The sequence below is a fragment of the Hyperolius riggenbachi genome, chromosome 10 (assembly GCF_040937935.1).
Source record: "Hyperolius riggenbachi isolate aHypRig1 chromosome 10, aHypRig1.pri, whole genome shotgun sequence".
NCBI lineage: Eukaryota > Metazoa > Chordata > Amphibia > Anura > Hyperoliidae > Hyperolius > Hyperolius riggenbachi.
In genome coordinates, this window is record NC_090655.1 from 12292397 (window position 1) to 12309077 (window position 16681).

A 16681-nucleotide genomic window follows, 5' to 3' on the forward strand; every position below is an offset into this window, starting at 1 on the left:
TGAAGTCCAGTGTCAAGTACCCACAGTCAGTGATGGTCTGGGGTGCCATGTCAGCTGCTGGTGTTGGTCCACTGTGTTTTATCAAGGGCAGGGTCAATGCAGCTAGCTATCAGGAGATTTTGGAGCACTTCATGCTTCCATCTGCTGAAAAGCTTGGAGATGAAGATTTTATTTTTCAGCACGACCTGGCACCTGCTCACTGTGCCAAAACCACTGGTAAATGGTTTACTGACCATGGTATTACTGTGCTCAATTGGCCTGCCAACTCTCCTGACCTGAACCCCATAGAGAATCTCTGGGATATTGTGAAGAGAGAGTTGAGAGACGCAAGACCCAACACTCTGGATGAGCTTAAGGCCGCTATCGAAGCATCCTGGGCCTCCATAACACCTGAGCAGTGCCACAGGCTGATTGCCTCCATGCCACGCCGCATTGAAGCAGTCATTTCTGCAAAAGGATTCCCGACCAAGTATTGAGTGCATAACTGAACATAATTATTTGAAGGTTGACATTTTTTTGTTTTAAAAACACTTTTCTTTTATTGGTCAGATGAAATATGCAAAATTTTTTAGAGGAATTTTTGGGTTTTCATGAGCTGTATGCCAAAATCATCAATATTAAAACAATAAAAGGCTTGAACTACTTCAGTTGTGTGTATTTGAATCTAAAATATATGAAAGTCTAATGTTTATCAGTACATTACAGAAAGTAAGGAACTTTATCACAATATGCTAATTTTTTAAGAAGGACCTGTAATTTGGGGTCTGGCGATCAGTGTTGGACTGGGAGGTGGAAAAACTAAGGGAGGGCTGGTACATACCAGAGCAGTTCTGAAGCGTTTTTTAAAACGCTTGCAAGGAGAAAACCGCTTGGCTAATGAAAGTGAATGGGCGTAGCTAAGGAGCTGTGGGCCCCGATGCAAGTTTTACAATGGGGCCCCCCAAGCACTCTATACGTAACAATTGATATGGCGCACCAAAACCTGCCAATGGCAACTACAGAGTCAGAGGTGCAAGGAAGGGATGGGAAACAGTTTGTTAATGATTACCACTATTCAAAGTATCTATAGAAGTGATTATTATGAGCACAGGACCAATAGAGAGCTAATACTGTAGTTGAGGGAGGGCCCTTCGGGGCCCCTCTGGCCCAAGGGCCCCGATGCGGTCGCTACCGCTGCACCCCCTATTGCTACGCCCCTGGCTGGTGCACACCAGAGCGGGTTGTTTTTTCCACAAATGCAAAGTCGGGGGCTGCAGCATTTTTGAGATTTTTGAGGCATTTCTGCCTCAATGTTAAAGTATAGGAAAGTGAAAAACACGAGATCAGCGGTTTTCCAGGCGTTTTTGTTGCAGTAGCTGTCCAGTAACCGCTTTACTGTAACAATAGATGAAATCTGCTACACAGAAACGCTCCAAAAACCGCTAGGCATGTTTACAAAACTTCTCTAAACATGTGGGGCTCGATTCACAAAGCGGTGCTAACCCAGTTATCACGCCTAAAAGACTTTAGGCGTGATGACCTTTTCACCACTGAGTTATCACCGCTTTTTCCTGCTCTTCGCGCGAAGTTACCGCGCGTACGCGCGCAAAGTCCCATAGGGCTTAATGGGAGCTTCGCGCGAAGCGTCGGGTGTTGCGCGCGCGGTAACTTCGCGCGAGTTTCTTCTTATCATGCCTAAAGTGAGTTTAGGCGTGATAAGGGCCTTTTCACCAGCGTGCAAACACTTTGCACCGCTTGGTGAATCAAGCCCGTAGAATTGCTCTGAAATCTGCTTCAAAAATCTCTAGTGTTTTCTGCAGATCTGCTAGAAGTTTTTGGTGTGCACTGGGCCATAATCTACCTGCTGGCCAAGCAGCAGTAACCATGTTATTGCTCCCAATAGAAACCTGCAGCAAGTCTTCACTGTGAGCAACATCACCTGATTACTGCTGCTTGGCCAGCAAGTGGATCTCCTCAGCTTTTCCAGCTCCCAGTCCGACACTGCTGGCGATCACCGTAATTTCAAATTACCCTTGCACGCGGGGTGTGCGCAATAGCATTAGCTCGGCTTCGTGTGTACATTGCTGTTCTGACAAATCATGCAAATAAAGCAATCTGGTAGGAATCAGATCTAGTCATCAAGAAAAAAAAAAAAGTGCCAGTGGGGTTCACCTCCGCCCCATATATGTGGTATTTAGGTCATGCTTAGAAGTTCCCTAAACTGCTCCAAACTCGATAACCTTCCCTTTTCAAAGCTGCTGACTGGATTTGGGTGAGACAGTGAAGCTGAATGTTACCTCTGACATTCTCCTGTGATGAAGAGGAAAGCAATATACCGCAGATTATCTGGAATTCTGGCAACCAGAAGCCTCAACTAACCGTCATGCCTGAGGGATAACTGGGACCTCTGCTGGGGGCTTTCTGAGGGTGCTGGCAGGCTGGGAAATAGTTACCGAGCCTCCAGTGATGTCTACAAGTCTCCCTGTAACCCCCCGCGGGCTTCTAGCGGATTTCAGCGTATGTGTACAGAAGCTGGAGTGTCACATGACCTGGTGGGGATCAGGAGAGACGCCACAGCTTGCATGCACGGGGGAAGCTGGTAAGCTTCTCGGAGCCCGCAAGGAGGTACAGGGAGGCTGCTAGATGTTGCTGGAGGCTCTGTAATATTTTGGGGTTGGGAGTTTTGTGCTTTTTTTGGCTGGATACTCAAGCAACTGACAAGCCCATGTATCCAGCATCAGTCGATCTCCACCAGTGTTGGATACCAGGGATTGTGCTGTATTTACACATACATCCTCTTCTGGAGCTGCTCAGCATGTCTGTCCCCAGCCTGAATAATAAAGATTTATTAATGATAGTCTATCAGCTACTATTTATTTTTATTTTTTTATACGAGAATATTTAATTCATTTTTTTCCAATTTAGGCTCTAAAAATAGAGGCAATCGGCAGGAAATCTCATAGGGAAATTCCATGGCCCCCTCTCAATCTGTTAGGTTTCTATTGTAATACAATACAATAACATTTCTATATCGCTTTTCTCCCATAGGACTCAAAGCGCTTAGGCTCTCTCAGAATCAGTAATTAGTAGGATGAAGTATTCACACAACAAAAGTTATATTACTGCAAATGCCAGACTGAACAGGTGGGTTTTCAGTCTGGATTTAAACACGTCCAGGGATGGAGCTGTCCTGATCTGTTGAGGTAAGGAGTTCCAAAACGTAGGGGCAGCATGACAGAAGGCTCTGGGACCAAAAGTTTCCAAGTGGACTCTGGGTATGACTAGATTATTAGAACCTGTGGATCTGAGAATGCGGGGATTGCTACGTAGCTGCAACATATCTTTCATGTATCCAGGGCCTAGATTATTCAGGGATTTAAATGTCAGTAGGCCGATCTTGAATAGGACCCTCCATTCTATAGGTAGCCAGTGAAGGGAATGTAGGACTGGCGTTATGTGGCAGTGACGGGGTTGGTTGGTTAGCAGTCTGGCAGCAGTATTATGTATCAGCTGTAAGCGGTAAAAGACCTTTTTTGGAAGGCCAGTGTAGAGAGCATTACAGTAGTCCAGTAAACTAGTCCCAAACTCTTCAGCCAATCAAACACTTTGTGTAGTAGAGGTTGCTGGGATTGGAAAACTGTTCCCTATGAGGTTTCCTACTGGCTCCCCTCAACTAGACTAGTGCTGATAAGAAACCTAGAGATGGGGCAATTATTTATTGTATTTATAGAGCACTAACATATTACGCAGCGCTGGACAATAACTATATACAATGATACAAGGATCACAGGCGTAGCAAGGTTGTACAACATAGGACAAAGTTATACAAGGCAAGCGGTACAAGATGCATGATCATGTGACTTGGGCTGGTTAGGTAGGTCCAGTAATACAAGTACGAGGCTGTCATAGGAAAGGAGCACACAATCATGTAGAATACACTAGGGAAGGGAGAGGGTACAAGATACATAATCATGTGATTTGGGCTGGTTAGGTAGGCCCAGTAATACAAGTACGAGGCGGTCATAGGAAAGGAGCACACAATCATGTAGAATACACTAGGGAAGGGAGAGGGTACAAGATGCATAATCATGTGATTTGGGCTGGTTAGGTAGGCCCAGTAATACAAGTACAGGCTGTCATAGGAAAGGAGCACAGGGTCATGTAGAATACACTAGGGAAGGGAGAGGGTACAAGATACATAATCATGTGATTTGGGCTGGTTAGGTAGGCCGAGTAATACAAGTGCGAGGCTGTCATAGGAAAGGAGCACACAATCATGTAGAATACACTAGGGAAGGGAGAGGGTACAAGATGCATAATCATGTGATTTGGGCTGGTTAGGTAGGCCCAGTAATACAAGTACAGGCTGTCATAGGAAAGGAGCACAGGGTCATGTAGAATACACTAGGGAAGGGAGAGGGTACAAGATACATGATCATGTGATTTGGGCTGGTTAGGTAGGTCCAGTAATACAAGTACAGGCGGTCATAGGAAAGGAGCACACAATCATGTAGAATACACTAGGGAAGGGGGAGGGTACAAGATACATGAGCATGTGATTTGGGCTGGTTAGGTAGGTCCAGTAATACAAGTATGAGGCGGTCATAGGAAAGGAGCACACAATCATGTAGAATACACTAGGGAAGGGAGAGGGTACAAGATACAGGATCATGTGATTTGGGCTGGTTAGGTAGGCCCAGTAATACAAGTATGAGGCTGTCACTAGGGAAGGAGCACACGATCATGTAGAATACACTAGGGAAGGGAGGACCGTGCCAGAGATGTGATCTGAAGGATGCTGATTGGTTGCTGTGAGAGACACAATCTATCCTGTAGTCAAACTTCATGCTGGCCTCAGCCTCTGTCTATTCCCAAATAACGAGCCCCTTGTCTCTCAGGTGTCCATGCTGCAGAATCAGGGCAGAGAGATGATGATTGTCACCAGTGGAGCTGTGGCGTTTGGGAAGCAGCGACTCCGCCACGAGATCCTCTTATCTCAGAGCGTGAGGCAGGCGTTGCATTCTGGGCAGAACCAGCTGAAGGACATGGTGAGTATTGTGTGATGTGCTGGGAATCGGTAGTCTGGCGAGTTCTCCTCTCATCGATCTCTCTTGTCTCTGCAGCAAGTTCCTGTGCTGGAGGCCCGAGCCTGCGCCGCTGCCGGGCAGAGCGGACTGATGGCGCTATACGAGGCCATGTTCACCCAGTACAGCATCTGTGCGGCCCAGGTAAGCCATCGGGGTTATTGAGTTTTAGTAACACCTGATGGATGTTGTCTGTTTCTCTTTTATCCACAGGTGTGCAGCTTTAACCTCCCTGGCGGTAAGCCCGTGCTGAGCACGGGCTATGCCGCGCAGGGGGATTTCTCTTTTTTTTTTTTTTTTTTTTGCAGCACGCAGCTAGCACTTTGCTAGCTGCGTGTGCCCTCTGATCGCCGCCGCTCCGCACCGATTACGCGGCGCTCCCCGCGCCGTGATGCCCCCCAGACCCCGTGCGCTGCCTGGCCAATCAGTGCCAGGCAGCGCTGAGGGGTAGATCGGGTCTCCCAATCGGTGACGTCATGCCGCCCGTCGCCATGGCGACGGGGGAGGCCCTCCAGGAGATCCCGTTCTTTGAACGGGATCGCCGGAGGCGATCGGAGGGGCTGAGGGGATGCCGCTGAGCAGCGGCTATCATGTAGCGAGACTTTGTCTCGCTACATGGAAAAAAAAAAAAAATTTAAATAGACTTTGCTGCCCCCTGGCGGATTTTTAATAAACCGCCAGGAGGGTTAAAGGGAACCAGAGAGGAATGAACTGTAAAAATAGAAAAAGCTTTTATACATACCTGGGGCTTCTTCCAGCCCCATAAGCGTAGATCGCTCCCACGCCGCCATCCTCTGCTTCCTTCATCGCCGGTACTGGGTCCCGTCACTTCCGGTGGACGCGGCCAATTCTCCGCATCACAGGGGCTCCCTCCATACCCTTACGCATGCGGCTGCGTAGTAGGCAGCTGCACGCGCAAGTGTATGGAGGGAGCCCCTGTGATGCGGAGAATTGGCCGTGTCCGCCGACGGCGGAAATGACGGGACCCGGTACCAGCGGAGGAAGGCGGTGTGGGAGCCATCCGTGCGTATGGGGCTGGAGTAAGCCCCAGGTATGTATAAAAGCTTTTCTTTAGATCCTCTCTGGTTCTCTTTAAGCGTACCCCAGGCAGGAAATTAGGGGGGCCGCCAAAGGTGCGCATACAAAATCATTTATAGCAGAAGCTCTAGGTGCTGAAGGTGACTTGATAAATAGCATGCTCCTTCGGCGTCCAAATTTCCTGTTAAAAGCCTATGGCGGTGCTAGTTTTTAGCGTTTTAAGCAAAAACGATATCTTGCGTTTTTGCGATGGGGCAGTTAAGGTTAGGCATCTGTTGTGGGAGTTTAAGGTTGGGTTAGGGATCAGAGTGGGTTGATTAGGGTTAGGCATCAGAAGGGGTGTGATAAGAATTGGACATTGGCAGGGGGAGGGGTTAGTTGGGGTTAGGGACTGGCAGTGGGATGGTTGGGCATTGGCTGGGGGTTGGTTAGGGTAAGGCAGGGGCAGTGGTTGGGGTTAGGCATTGGCCGGCGGAAGGGGTGGTGGTTAGGCACTGGCGGATGGTTGCTTAGGATAAGCCATCGGCAGGGGGTGGTTATGGTTGGGCATTGGAGGAGGGGTAGGGTTATGCATTGGCAGGGAGGTGGGTAGGCATTTGCAGGGGGCGTGGTTAGGCATGTCATCGCTGTACAGTTGCCAGCATTACATTAAAAGGACTTTGAAATTATCCAATATTGCAGTGGAAGATGCCACAAAAAAAGCAACACCAAGCACAGTCGCTACTTTCAGTGAGTCTCTGGTCCGAGTGCAGGGCTGAGGAGTCAGAGCAGTTTTGGGTACCTGGAGTCGGTTTCAATAAACTGAGTAATCAGAGTCGGATGATTTTGGTACCGACTCCACAGCCCTGCCTGAGTGTGAACCCAGCCTGCCCAGGGATGCAGTAAAGTGAGTCAGTGTTTTATGATGTTATGTAAGGTTATCGGATCCCGCACTACATGCGTGTTCTGCTTTCTATGCACTCCACTTACCCTCGTTGGACGGCAGCCAGATTCCGGGCTTGTCATTTATAGCCGTCCTCTAGTACAGACAGATTAACCACCAGCTATCTGAAATATGCGATATTTATTTTGCCTTTTCCATCCAGCTGGGTTCACCTGAAAGGACCTGGTTACCCAGTGCGCGGGGGGAAGATATGTGCGATCTCTACAGACGAGTAAAACTGACTCCCAGCCGGCTGAGCATAGACTCAACACATTCTTATAGTGGACCTGAACTCTTGCAGGAAAACCTAGAGAAAGGCACCCTGTATGTATTTAGAGAGTTTAGCCTGTAATTTGATATCTCAGCTGTGTCACCTGACTGCCACAGCAGATAAACCCTTTTTGAAAGCACAGGATGTTAACAATATGTCTGAGCGAAAATAAACTGAGATTGTATCTATCCTTCTATTTCTGAAATGACTTTTAGATATCCTATAGTTTTGTCATGTTAAACTTGTCATGAATTGATTCATAAATAATCAGAGCAGCAATGAACAGTGATGTTTATTCAATAAATGTATATAAAAGAAAAATACTTAGATTTTTCCTTCAGAATGCTCAGCATCTAGTTGCCAGATTTAGTATTGCGAACAAAGGAAAAAATAAAGAGGGGGGGGGAAAGCCTATTAACCCTTTCTGTCTCCCCCCCACCCTCAATATAGTTGCCAAACTAAAGGGTATATTGTTATTTAGCAAATAAGCGCTTGTAGTTATTGATAAAGTACAATGGGAAAAACTAAAAACTCAAAAACTACACTTTCTCATTATATAACATATAATTAAAATTTCTCCCATGGGACTCAAAGCGCATAAGCATGGCTCAGACCATCGTGGTACAGAGGAAGAATTTTATAAGTCCGGAAATGCCAGGCTAAACAGGTGGCTTTTCAGTCTGGATTTAAATAGCTCCAGGGATGGTGCTGTCTTTACTGGGTGTGGCAGGGAGTTCCAAAGAGTAGGGGCAGCATGACAGAAGGCTCTATCTCCAGATTTTTTGAGGTGCACTCTGGGATTGACCAAGTTTATAGAACTTGCTGATCTGAGGTTGTGAGAGGTGTGGTGCAGCTTCAGCAGGTCCTTCATGTATCCAGGGCCCAGATTGTAGCCATACATTGTACTAGGGACATTATTTTAACGTAATGACCTGGGCAAATGGGCAGCTAAAATGTGTGGGTTTTATTTTAAAACTAGAATGGCTGGAAAGTGAGAAACAATGAATTTTCATTTTTTTTTTCTTCATTAAAATGCATATAAAATAATTCTTAGCAAAAAGTACCATCCAAAGAAAGCCCAATTTGTAGTGAAAAAAGTAATGTATAGATTTACTTATGTGTGATAAGTAGTGATAAAGATATTGGCTAATTAATGGGAGGAGAGCTGAACTGTGAAAATTGCTCTGGTCCGTACAGGGAAAAACTCCTCGGTTGTGAAGTGGTTAGGTAGCTTTGCCTCGATTTTGGTGTCTCTTAAATATTCGGATGGAGAAGGAAAGTCTTCTTGTGTCCACTGCTGGACCCACAATGATGGACGAGTCTCGCTCTTTTGCAGAGTATGAGGACTACTGTAGTGTCCAAACTCTCCAGTCTCCTTTCGTACAGCGGATATAAAGAGGCCCTGCTGTTCTGAATAATCACACACCAGGGGCAGATTTCTTATTCTGTCTTTTGCTCTCTTTATAGATTCTTGTGACAAACCTGGATTTCCATGACGAGCAGAAGAGGCGGAACTTAAACGGCACGTTACACGAGTTACTGCGGATGAACATTGTGCCGATCATCAACACCAACGATGCCGTCGTGCCCCCGCCAGAGCCCAACAGTGACCTGCAGGGGGTAAATGTGGGTGAAGTATAACAGTGGGTGTGGCCTGGCGGAGAGCTGCTTTACCGCTGGTGCTCAGCTAGACTCTGCATGGGTGCCGGAGAAGGCGGGTGATGTATGGCTGCAGTGATTGGTCAGTCGCCTGGCGGACTATCGTCTCACGCCCGTTGAGAGATGCTATCCATAGGGAGGGTCGGTGACATCCTAGTAATTCAGAGATGCTAATTTGGCTTGGAAATGGTCCAATGAAATGCAACGATTGTTGCCTGTGGTTGGTCCGTTTCAAAGCTGCACAAACACTTAGAACTGGGCAAGTCCAAATCGGCAGGGAGTGCGTTTGATTAGCCGAATTCCAAGCTGCCTACTGTTTGCATGCAGGCTGGAAGTATTGGCGTCTCAATGGCCCATCTCTACCTGCAATCTAAACGCTGGAGCCCAAAACTTGCTACACCAAAAGTGCCGGAAGTGGACAGCATTCAAGGGATCCTCTGTGCCTAATGTGCTGCAGTTCAGGAAACCAGAACTATTACATAAAGCGACATCTCAGGCAGCTGAGACTTCATCCTGACAGCTGTTTCTGAGAAAATTTAGATTTTTGACAAGTGCCTATTTTCATTACTACTCACTTTCATTCACTACTCATTAGAGAGGGGCCATAAGTGGGCATCTTTAGCACCCCCCATGAGCTACAGGGGGGGGGGGGGGGGGGGGGGACTATGGAAGCCTCCTGAAAAGTTAAAAGTGGAGTAACAGCATGATCTGGTGCAGCCTTACCGTTTACTCATCCAGGACAGGTACTCTTTAACCCTTTAGCAGCTTCCAGGCCAATTTATTTTAGCACTTCTTGCATCTAATTAGTACTTCTGTAATGTGTATTTATAGCCACTTGTCACTAGGGGTCAGTGTGAGACCATAACAAAGGACTTCTGCTTTCAGTCTCTATATTTTCTGTTAGTAGCAAGAGATCAAAGCATTCCAAGAATTTACAGCATACCAGTTTTGCTGGCTGAAGTCAAAAGCAGCGCACTTATCTCAAACGAGAGAACTTTATTGATGCTGCTAATGGGTTTAGCAAACCATTCAGTGTGAAGGAGACCCCCATCCAGCTAAATAACATTTATTTACCAATTGGAAGTCAGTCGGGGTGAAGCAGTCTTTCGCCACTTTGCACCATTCAGTTTTGATCATATTGCAGTAGAAATCTGTTGAACATTGACCCAACCACCCATCACCATCTGCTTTGTACGAGTTGATAGAATACGATGGTGTGCAGTCATTGACCACGTGTCACTTATCACTTTTCAGAATCAACTTTTGATTTGAGAATTCAGTTGAATGAGGTCCTGTACATGGGTAGATCATTTTGACTTGCTAATTTTTAAAGTAGCTCACGAGCCTAAAAAGTGTGGGCACCTCTGGTCTAGGGCCTTTTTGTTTAGGGAGGGGCATTCACAGGAAGCGGGAGGGGCACAGCAATAGGACGGATAGCAGAAAGCAATGATCAGGCCAGATCTACAGATCACCGATAAGAGACCAAAGCTTTCACACATAAGGATGCAGAAACAGTAGAGCTTACATACAGCATACTGGCTGCAATAGGAGAGAAGTATCTCTATAATAGGCATTTCTACTTCTCTGGGTGGGAAGGGGGGAGGGGGGGGGCTTCTAAATAATTGTGTTTTAGTATTGATCAGTGACCAATTTGGGGTAGCTTCAGTCCAGTTATGATCCTTACCTTGATTTCTACGTTTTGATTTGTATTCTATTTTGTCTGCCTTCTCCTTCCTCGTACCTGAAGAACTTTTACACCAAATTAGCAGAAATGATGATGCTGGGATATCTTCCTCAATGCTGTTTATTCCTCTTTTTATTGATTTAGCTTTGATTTTATTTTCGTTCTCCCCTCAAGGCTCAGGTATGTGGTCAAAGCTTTTTCTTTTTATAAGTGTTTTGGGACATTTCCCAGCTGGACCTGGCCACTGCATCTAATGTGACATCACTGAGTCTTCTGCTTTGCGCAGCATGTCGCTTATCGCCTGCTTTCTGTGTTCCGCTTCTGTGGTTGTCCATTAATGGCTGAAATTCCGACGTGTCCTCGTCTAGAATCTGGTGCACATGACTCGGTGACCTTTCCCTTTCTCCCGCAGGTAATCAGTATCAAGGACAATGACAGCTTGGCAGCGCGGCTGGCCGTAGAAATGAAGGCAGATTTAATAATCGTTCTATCTGATGTGGAAGGTAATATTATAATATCACTGGGCTCTGCGCCAGGGAATAGAACAGAGTCAGCTGGGGTAACAGAATCAGCTGCTATTTGTACTCTATCTCTGATGGCTGGGTGTGTCCAGTCATTTATATGCTTTTTAGACACTTTCTCTGTGCAAGGTCACAAAAATCTAAGGATGAGGAAAATATACAGAAATGACACATGCATGGGCTAAAAATGTCCTCATTGAAGGACAATTATTGTGAAATTTTCGAAATGTTAAAGGGAACCAGAGATGAATGTTTCACACAAAATAAACATATCAGTCGATAGCTTGTAAAGAATAATTTCGCCACTCTGGTGTGCCTTTTTTAGTGTTTTTTTTTTATCCATTGTTGCTCCAGGAAATATCCAATATGGCCACCGGCTCATATCCCTTCTGCTTCCGGGTTATGAGTTGTTCTGGATGTGTTGTCTAGGCCAGTGTTTCTCAACATTTTATTAGTGTGTACCCCTTTTAAAACCCTGTACTCATCGAGTACCCCCTAGCATAGTAAACATGATCACAAGCACCCCTTGACAAATATATATTTAATCGTAGTACATGATAATTGCTTCTAAACAATGTGCAAGCATGTATTATTGCTTTTAATTAGCTAAAATACTAATTTGGTGTTGTTTAAATAAGAATTATAATTTTCTAAATCTCTAAATTTGTTATTCTTGGTTAAGTATATCAAGCCCGAGTACCCCCTGGACCCATCAGAAGTACCCCCTGGGGTACGCGTACCGCATGTTGAGAACCTATGGTCTAGGCTATATGAGACTAGGCTGCTGCAGCCTTTCATCTGTGTGCTTTCATTTTGGTATGATGTGCAGCTGCCTGTAGGAAGTGTCTCCCATAGGAATTAAACTGCAGTCATCATCAGTATCTATGCAGACAGAGCACACAGATCATATTGCAGCCACACTTGTCTGTTTCAGAGCTTCTCTATCAGCAGCAGCAGCCCCTCCCATGTCATCACAGCTCTCAGTATGCAAAGCAGGAAATCTGACCCAGGAGGGGGAAGGCTTGGGCTTGAAAAGACTCCACAGAAGAGTGACTCAGCTATAATGGTTCCAGGTCAAACCTCGACTGAATAGTCGGTGGATTCTTATCACAGTTGATAACAGATAGATTAGACTGAGAAGAATAAAACTAAAAGCAGGGTAGGTGTTTACTGTCATGTTCCCACTGATAAATGTAATAAAATACATGAGGGTGCTTCGTCTCTGGTTCTCTTTAAAGGGAAGGTTCAGGGACACTGTGAAAAAAATTAAAATCCAAATCCACTTACCTGGGGCTTCCTCCAGCCCGTGGCAGGCAGGAGGTGCCCTCAGCGCGGCTCCGCAGGCTCCCGGTCTCCTCCGGTGGCGCACCCGACCTGGCCAGGCCGGCTGCCAGGTCGGGCTCTTCTGCGCTCCAATGTGCGTCTCACTGGTGCGCGCTGACGTCATCGGACGTCCTCCGGGCTGTACTGCGCAGGCTCAGTAGTTCTGAGCCTGCGCAGTACAGCCCGGAGGATGTCCGATGACGTCAGCGCGCACCAGTGAGACGAACATCGGAGCGCAGAAGAGCCCAGCCTAGCAGCCGGCCTGGCCAGGTCGGGTGCGCCACCGGAGGAGACCGGGAGCCTGCGGAGCTGCGCCCGAGGGCACCTCCTGCCTGCCACGGGCTGGAGGAAGTCCCAGGTAAGTGGATTTGGATTTTTATTTTTTTCACAGTGTCCCTGAACCTTCCCTTTAAAGCAAAAAAAAAAAAAAAAATAGAAAGCCAATGCTCTGGGTCCTATAATAGCCTACCCGTTTCTCTCGTGGTCCCCTCATTCCACCGCAGGCTCCCCTGTTCAATTCTTCTGCCATGGGAGGCTTTGGATGTCTTTGTGGCGGCTCCATACTACGCCTGCATGAGAGAGTGCGCATGCGTACTAGAGAGCTGCCAGCCTTCAGGAGCAATTCACAACAAAAACCTGATTAAAGGGACACTTAAATAAAAAAAAATAAAATGAGTTTTACTCACCTGGGGCTTCCAATAGCCCCCTGCAGCTGCCCGGTGCCCTCACCGTCTTCCTCCGATCCTCCTGGCCCCGCCAGCAGCCACTTCCTGTTTCGGTGACAGGAGCTGACAGGCTGGGGACGCGAGTGATTCTTCGCGTTCCTGGCCACAATAGCGCCATCTATGCTGCTATAGCATATATCATATACCATATAGCAGCATAGAGGGTGCTAATGTGTCTGGGAACGCAAAGAATCACTCGCGTCCCCAGCCTGTCAGCTCCTGTCACCGAAACAGGAAGTGGCTGCCGGCGGGGCCAGGAGGATCGGAGGGAGACGGCGAGGGCACCGGACAGCTGCAGGGGGCTATTGGAAGCCCTAGGTGAGTAAAACTCATTTTTTTTGTTTGACTTAAGTGTCCCTTTAAGGTAAATATACACAGAGTAACCTTGTAGGACTAATTATTAAAACTTAACTTCTAATATAAAATAAAAACACCAATAAGTTGCTGACTAATGTGGATGAACAGTCTGATCAATGAAGAGGAATCAGATGTATAAGTATGCAGGTGAGGATAATCCTCAGACTGACCCTCTATCATTGCATTGTAAGCATAACGCAACACCCCACCAAATGATGCAACATGTTTCACTTAATTGGAAGCTTTGTCAGGGGTGAAGAAGGTGCCTAGTGCTGGAGTGCTACAGTGTAATATTACATAATATAAATCAATACATTAATCAACATAGTGTGTAGGCCAGGGGTCCCCAAACGTTTTGGGTCGAGTGCCGGGTCAACATACTTCAGACTGCTGGGGGGCCGAAGTGTACATAAAATGATTTGCGGGCCAGACAGTGAAGCATACCCAGGTGACATCTGAACCACTTAGGAAGGAAATAAACAGTGGATGGTACACACCAGTAACACACAAAAATCCGTTTTACTAAAGAAAAAAAAAAATATATAAATTTTATTTATCAAAAAGACATGATTAAAATTGCCCAGAAACCACTACCCCAAATCCACCCCTGCACCCACCAATCACACGCACCTCCATGCACACCAGACAAAGCACGCCAGGCATATAATGCACAATGGAACCGGTACACTTAAAGAGACACTGAAGCGAAAAAAAAATGATATTATTTGTATGTGTAGTACAGCTAAGAAATAAAACATTAAGATCAGATATATTAGTCTAATTGTTTCCAGTACAGGAAGAGTTAAGAAACTCTAGTTGTTATCTCTATGCAAAAAAGCCATTAATCTCTACGACTTTCAAAGTGGTGGAGAGGGCGGTTATCTGACTTTTTATTATCTCAACTGTTCCTGAACTATTTACTTTTCCTCTGCCAGAGGAGAGGTCATTAGTTCACAGACTGCTCTGAAAGAATCATTTTGAATGCAGAGTGTTGTGTAATCTGCACATATTATAGAATGAGGCAATGTTAGAAAAAACACTCTATACCTGAAAATAAAAGTATGAGAATATTTTCTTTGCTGCTAATCTTCTAGTAATCATTCATAGTACACAACCAATTCACTATATCATATATTTTTTTTCGCTTCAGTGTCTCTTTAAGTATAGGGAAGCAAAAAAGTGGGACAAGTTTCCTATTGAAAAAGCCATGCCTAAAAGGAAGGGTCATTGTCCATGCCAGCGAGTTATGATCTCAGTGGGTGAAAAAAAAAAAAGCTGCAAACGACATAGCACAATGGCCAGTCCCAAATGCTCCACAAAGTTCAAAATTTCATACAGTTGCAGGACAGTAAAGCGTTCCTCTTCACCTTAGCACCAACCCAGAAGAGTGACGTGCTGTTAGTTCCTCAGCAAACCATGAAGCATAGCACACAGCAGGTGAGTAGATAGCATCATAGCAGCAGCGTGCATAACATGTATCAGCAGTGTCCAAGCAGCCAGCTTGATCCTCCACGTATAGTGTCAACGCATACTGTATGTAGGAATCAATGGGGGCTATAGCTGGGTACCTTACGTACAGGCATACAAGCCTCCAGAAAGCTTCTCCATGTGCATGTTGAATGAAAGCTCACCAGTCCATACAACAAGTTGTAGTTCAGATTCCAGTCGGGAGGCTGACGGCCGCTGTGGCACAGGTGGAGCAAGCCTTGGTGTAGGTGTTGTCCGGGCAGGAGGAGAGGACTAGCTAGGCAGGGGCATCAGGAAGGTCGGGCAAGCACGTGGTGACACCAGAGGAATACCCAGGTGACAACCTGCAGTCTAATTGGACAGCAGTGTTACCTGATGCTGAATTTGATTGGAAACCAGCGAATTACTACTTTCTGGCTTCCATGTGGATGGGTGGTGCCAGCACTGCTATTCTATATGCGGACCACCAATATTTAAAGATGTAGCTGACCACATCTATACGTAATGCAATTTGTGTGTGGTGGGCCGGAAAAAAAAAAACCTCGGGGCCACATTCAGCCCGCGGGCCTTAGTTTGAGGACCACTGGTATAGGCCATTGTGAGCAGCCAGACAATGGCCTACGATAGTTAGGGAGTTAGTCTGAGGATTATCCTCACCTGCATACTTGTGTGTATATGCTCCCTCTTCATTAATCAGACTGTTCAGCCACACTAGTCATACTAATTATTAAAACTGAATATAAAATAAAACCACAATAAGTTGCTGTCTTCAGGAGCACTCAGGTTCCTAAAGACTTGTGAAGCCTCCCGCGGCGGAAAATGTTTTACTATTACCTTTACTCTTTTTACAAAAGCACTCCCTGAAAAGGATCTATACAAAGCTGTCCTCCTGCTTTTCTATTCTTTAGCTCACTAAAGAAACAAGTATGCAAACTATTTACTTGCTCCGCCTTCATCACTTCCTCAGTCACCATCACCCTCATTGTAATGCTGTGAAATGCAGTCTGAACCTTATTGTTTTTCCTACTTTGGCAGTCACATGGTCACTCCTGATTGACCCGCCCACCAGCTAAATCTACAGAGGTCAGGAAGCAAGCTGTACTGAAGCTGACGAGCACCATTTTGCTTCTGTACATAGTTTATCACACTAACCTGGTAATTTTCAGGTTTAGTTTGGCTTAAAGCATGAATCGAGCATAATAAATGACTGGATCTTCTGACATTTTATTTTTAGGTCTTTTTGACAGCCCACCAGGCTCAGATGATGCCAAACTCATAGACATATTTTACCCGGGAGACCAACAGTCTGTGACGTTCGGGAACAAATCGAGAGTGGGCATGGGAGGCATGGAGGCAAAGGTAGCGTCTTCATTCTATGTGCCTCTCCTGTCATTTCCTGTAGCTTGTAGCAGTGTCTAGGATTTTGGGTGTATGTTGCGTTGCATTTCCTGTAGCTTGTAGTGGTGTTTGGGATTTTGGGTGTATGTTGCGTTGCATTTCCTGTAGCTTGTAGTGGTGTTTGGGATTTCGGATGTATATTGTGTTGCCTGTCCTGTAGCTTGTAGTGGTGTTTGGGATTTCGGATGTATGTTGCGTTGCCTTTCCTGTAGCTTGTAGTGGTGGTTGGGATTTCGGATGTATGTTGTTGCCT

The 16681-nt window shown here is 46.0% G+C and overlaps 1 protein-coding gene across 2 annotated transcripts in view; it reads left to right on the top strand.

Moving 5' to 3' along the window:
- The window catches only part of ALDH18A1 (aldehyde dehydrogenase 18 family member A1), a 53207-nt gene that overhangs the window by 13308 nt on the left and 23218 nt on the right, over positions 1-16681 (top strand). The window contains exons 4-8 of one of the 2 annotated variants that reach the window (XM_068257756.1): positions 4878-5027; positions 5103-5207; positions 8762-8920; positions 11050-11140; positions 16265-16389. In XM_068257756.1, the coding sequence (XP_068113857.1) occupies positions 4878-5027; positions 5103-5207; positions 8762-8920; positions 11050-11140; positions 16265-16389 (630 nt within the window). The remainder of the gene's footprint in view (positions 1-4877; positions 5028-5102; positions 5208-8761; positions 8921-11049; positions 11141-16264; positions 16390-16681) is intronic. The other variant, XM_068257757.1, reaches the window with a different exon arrangement.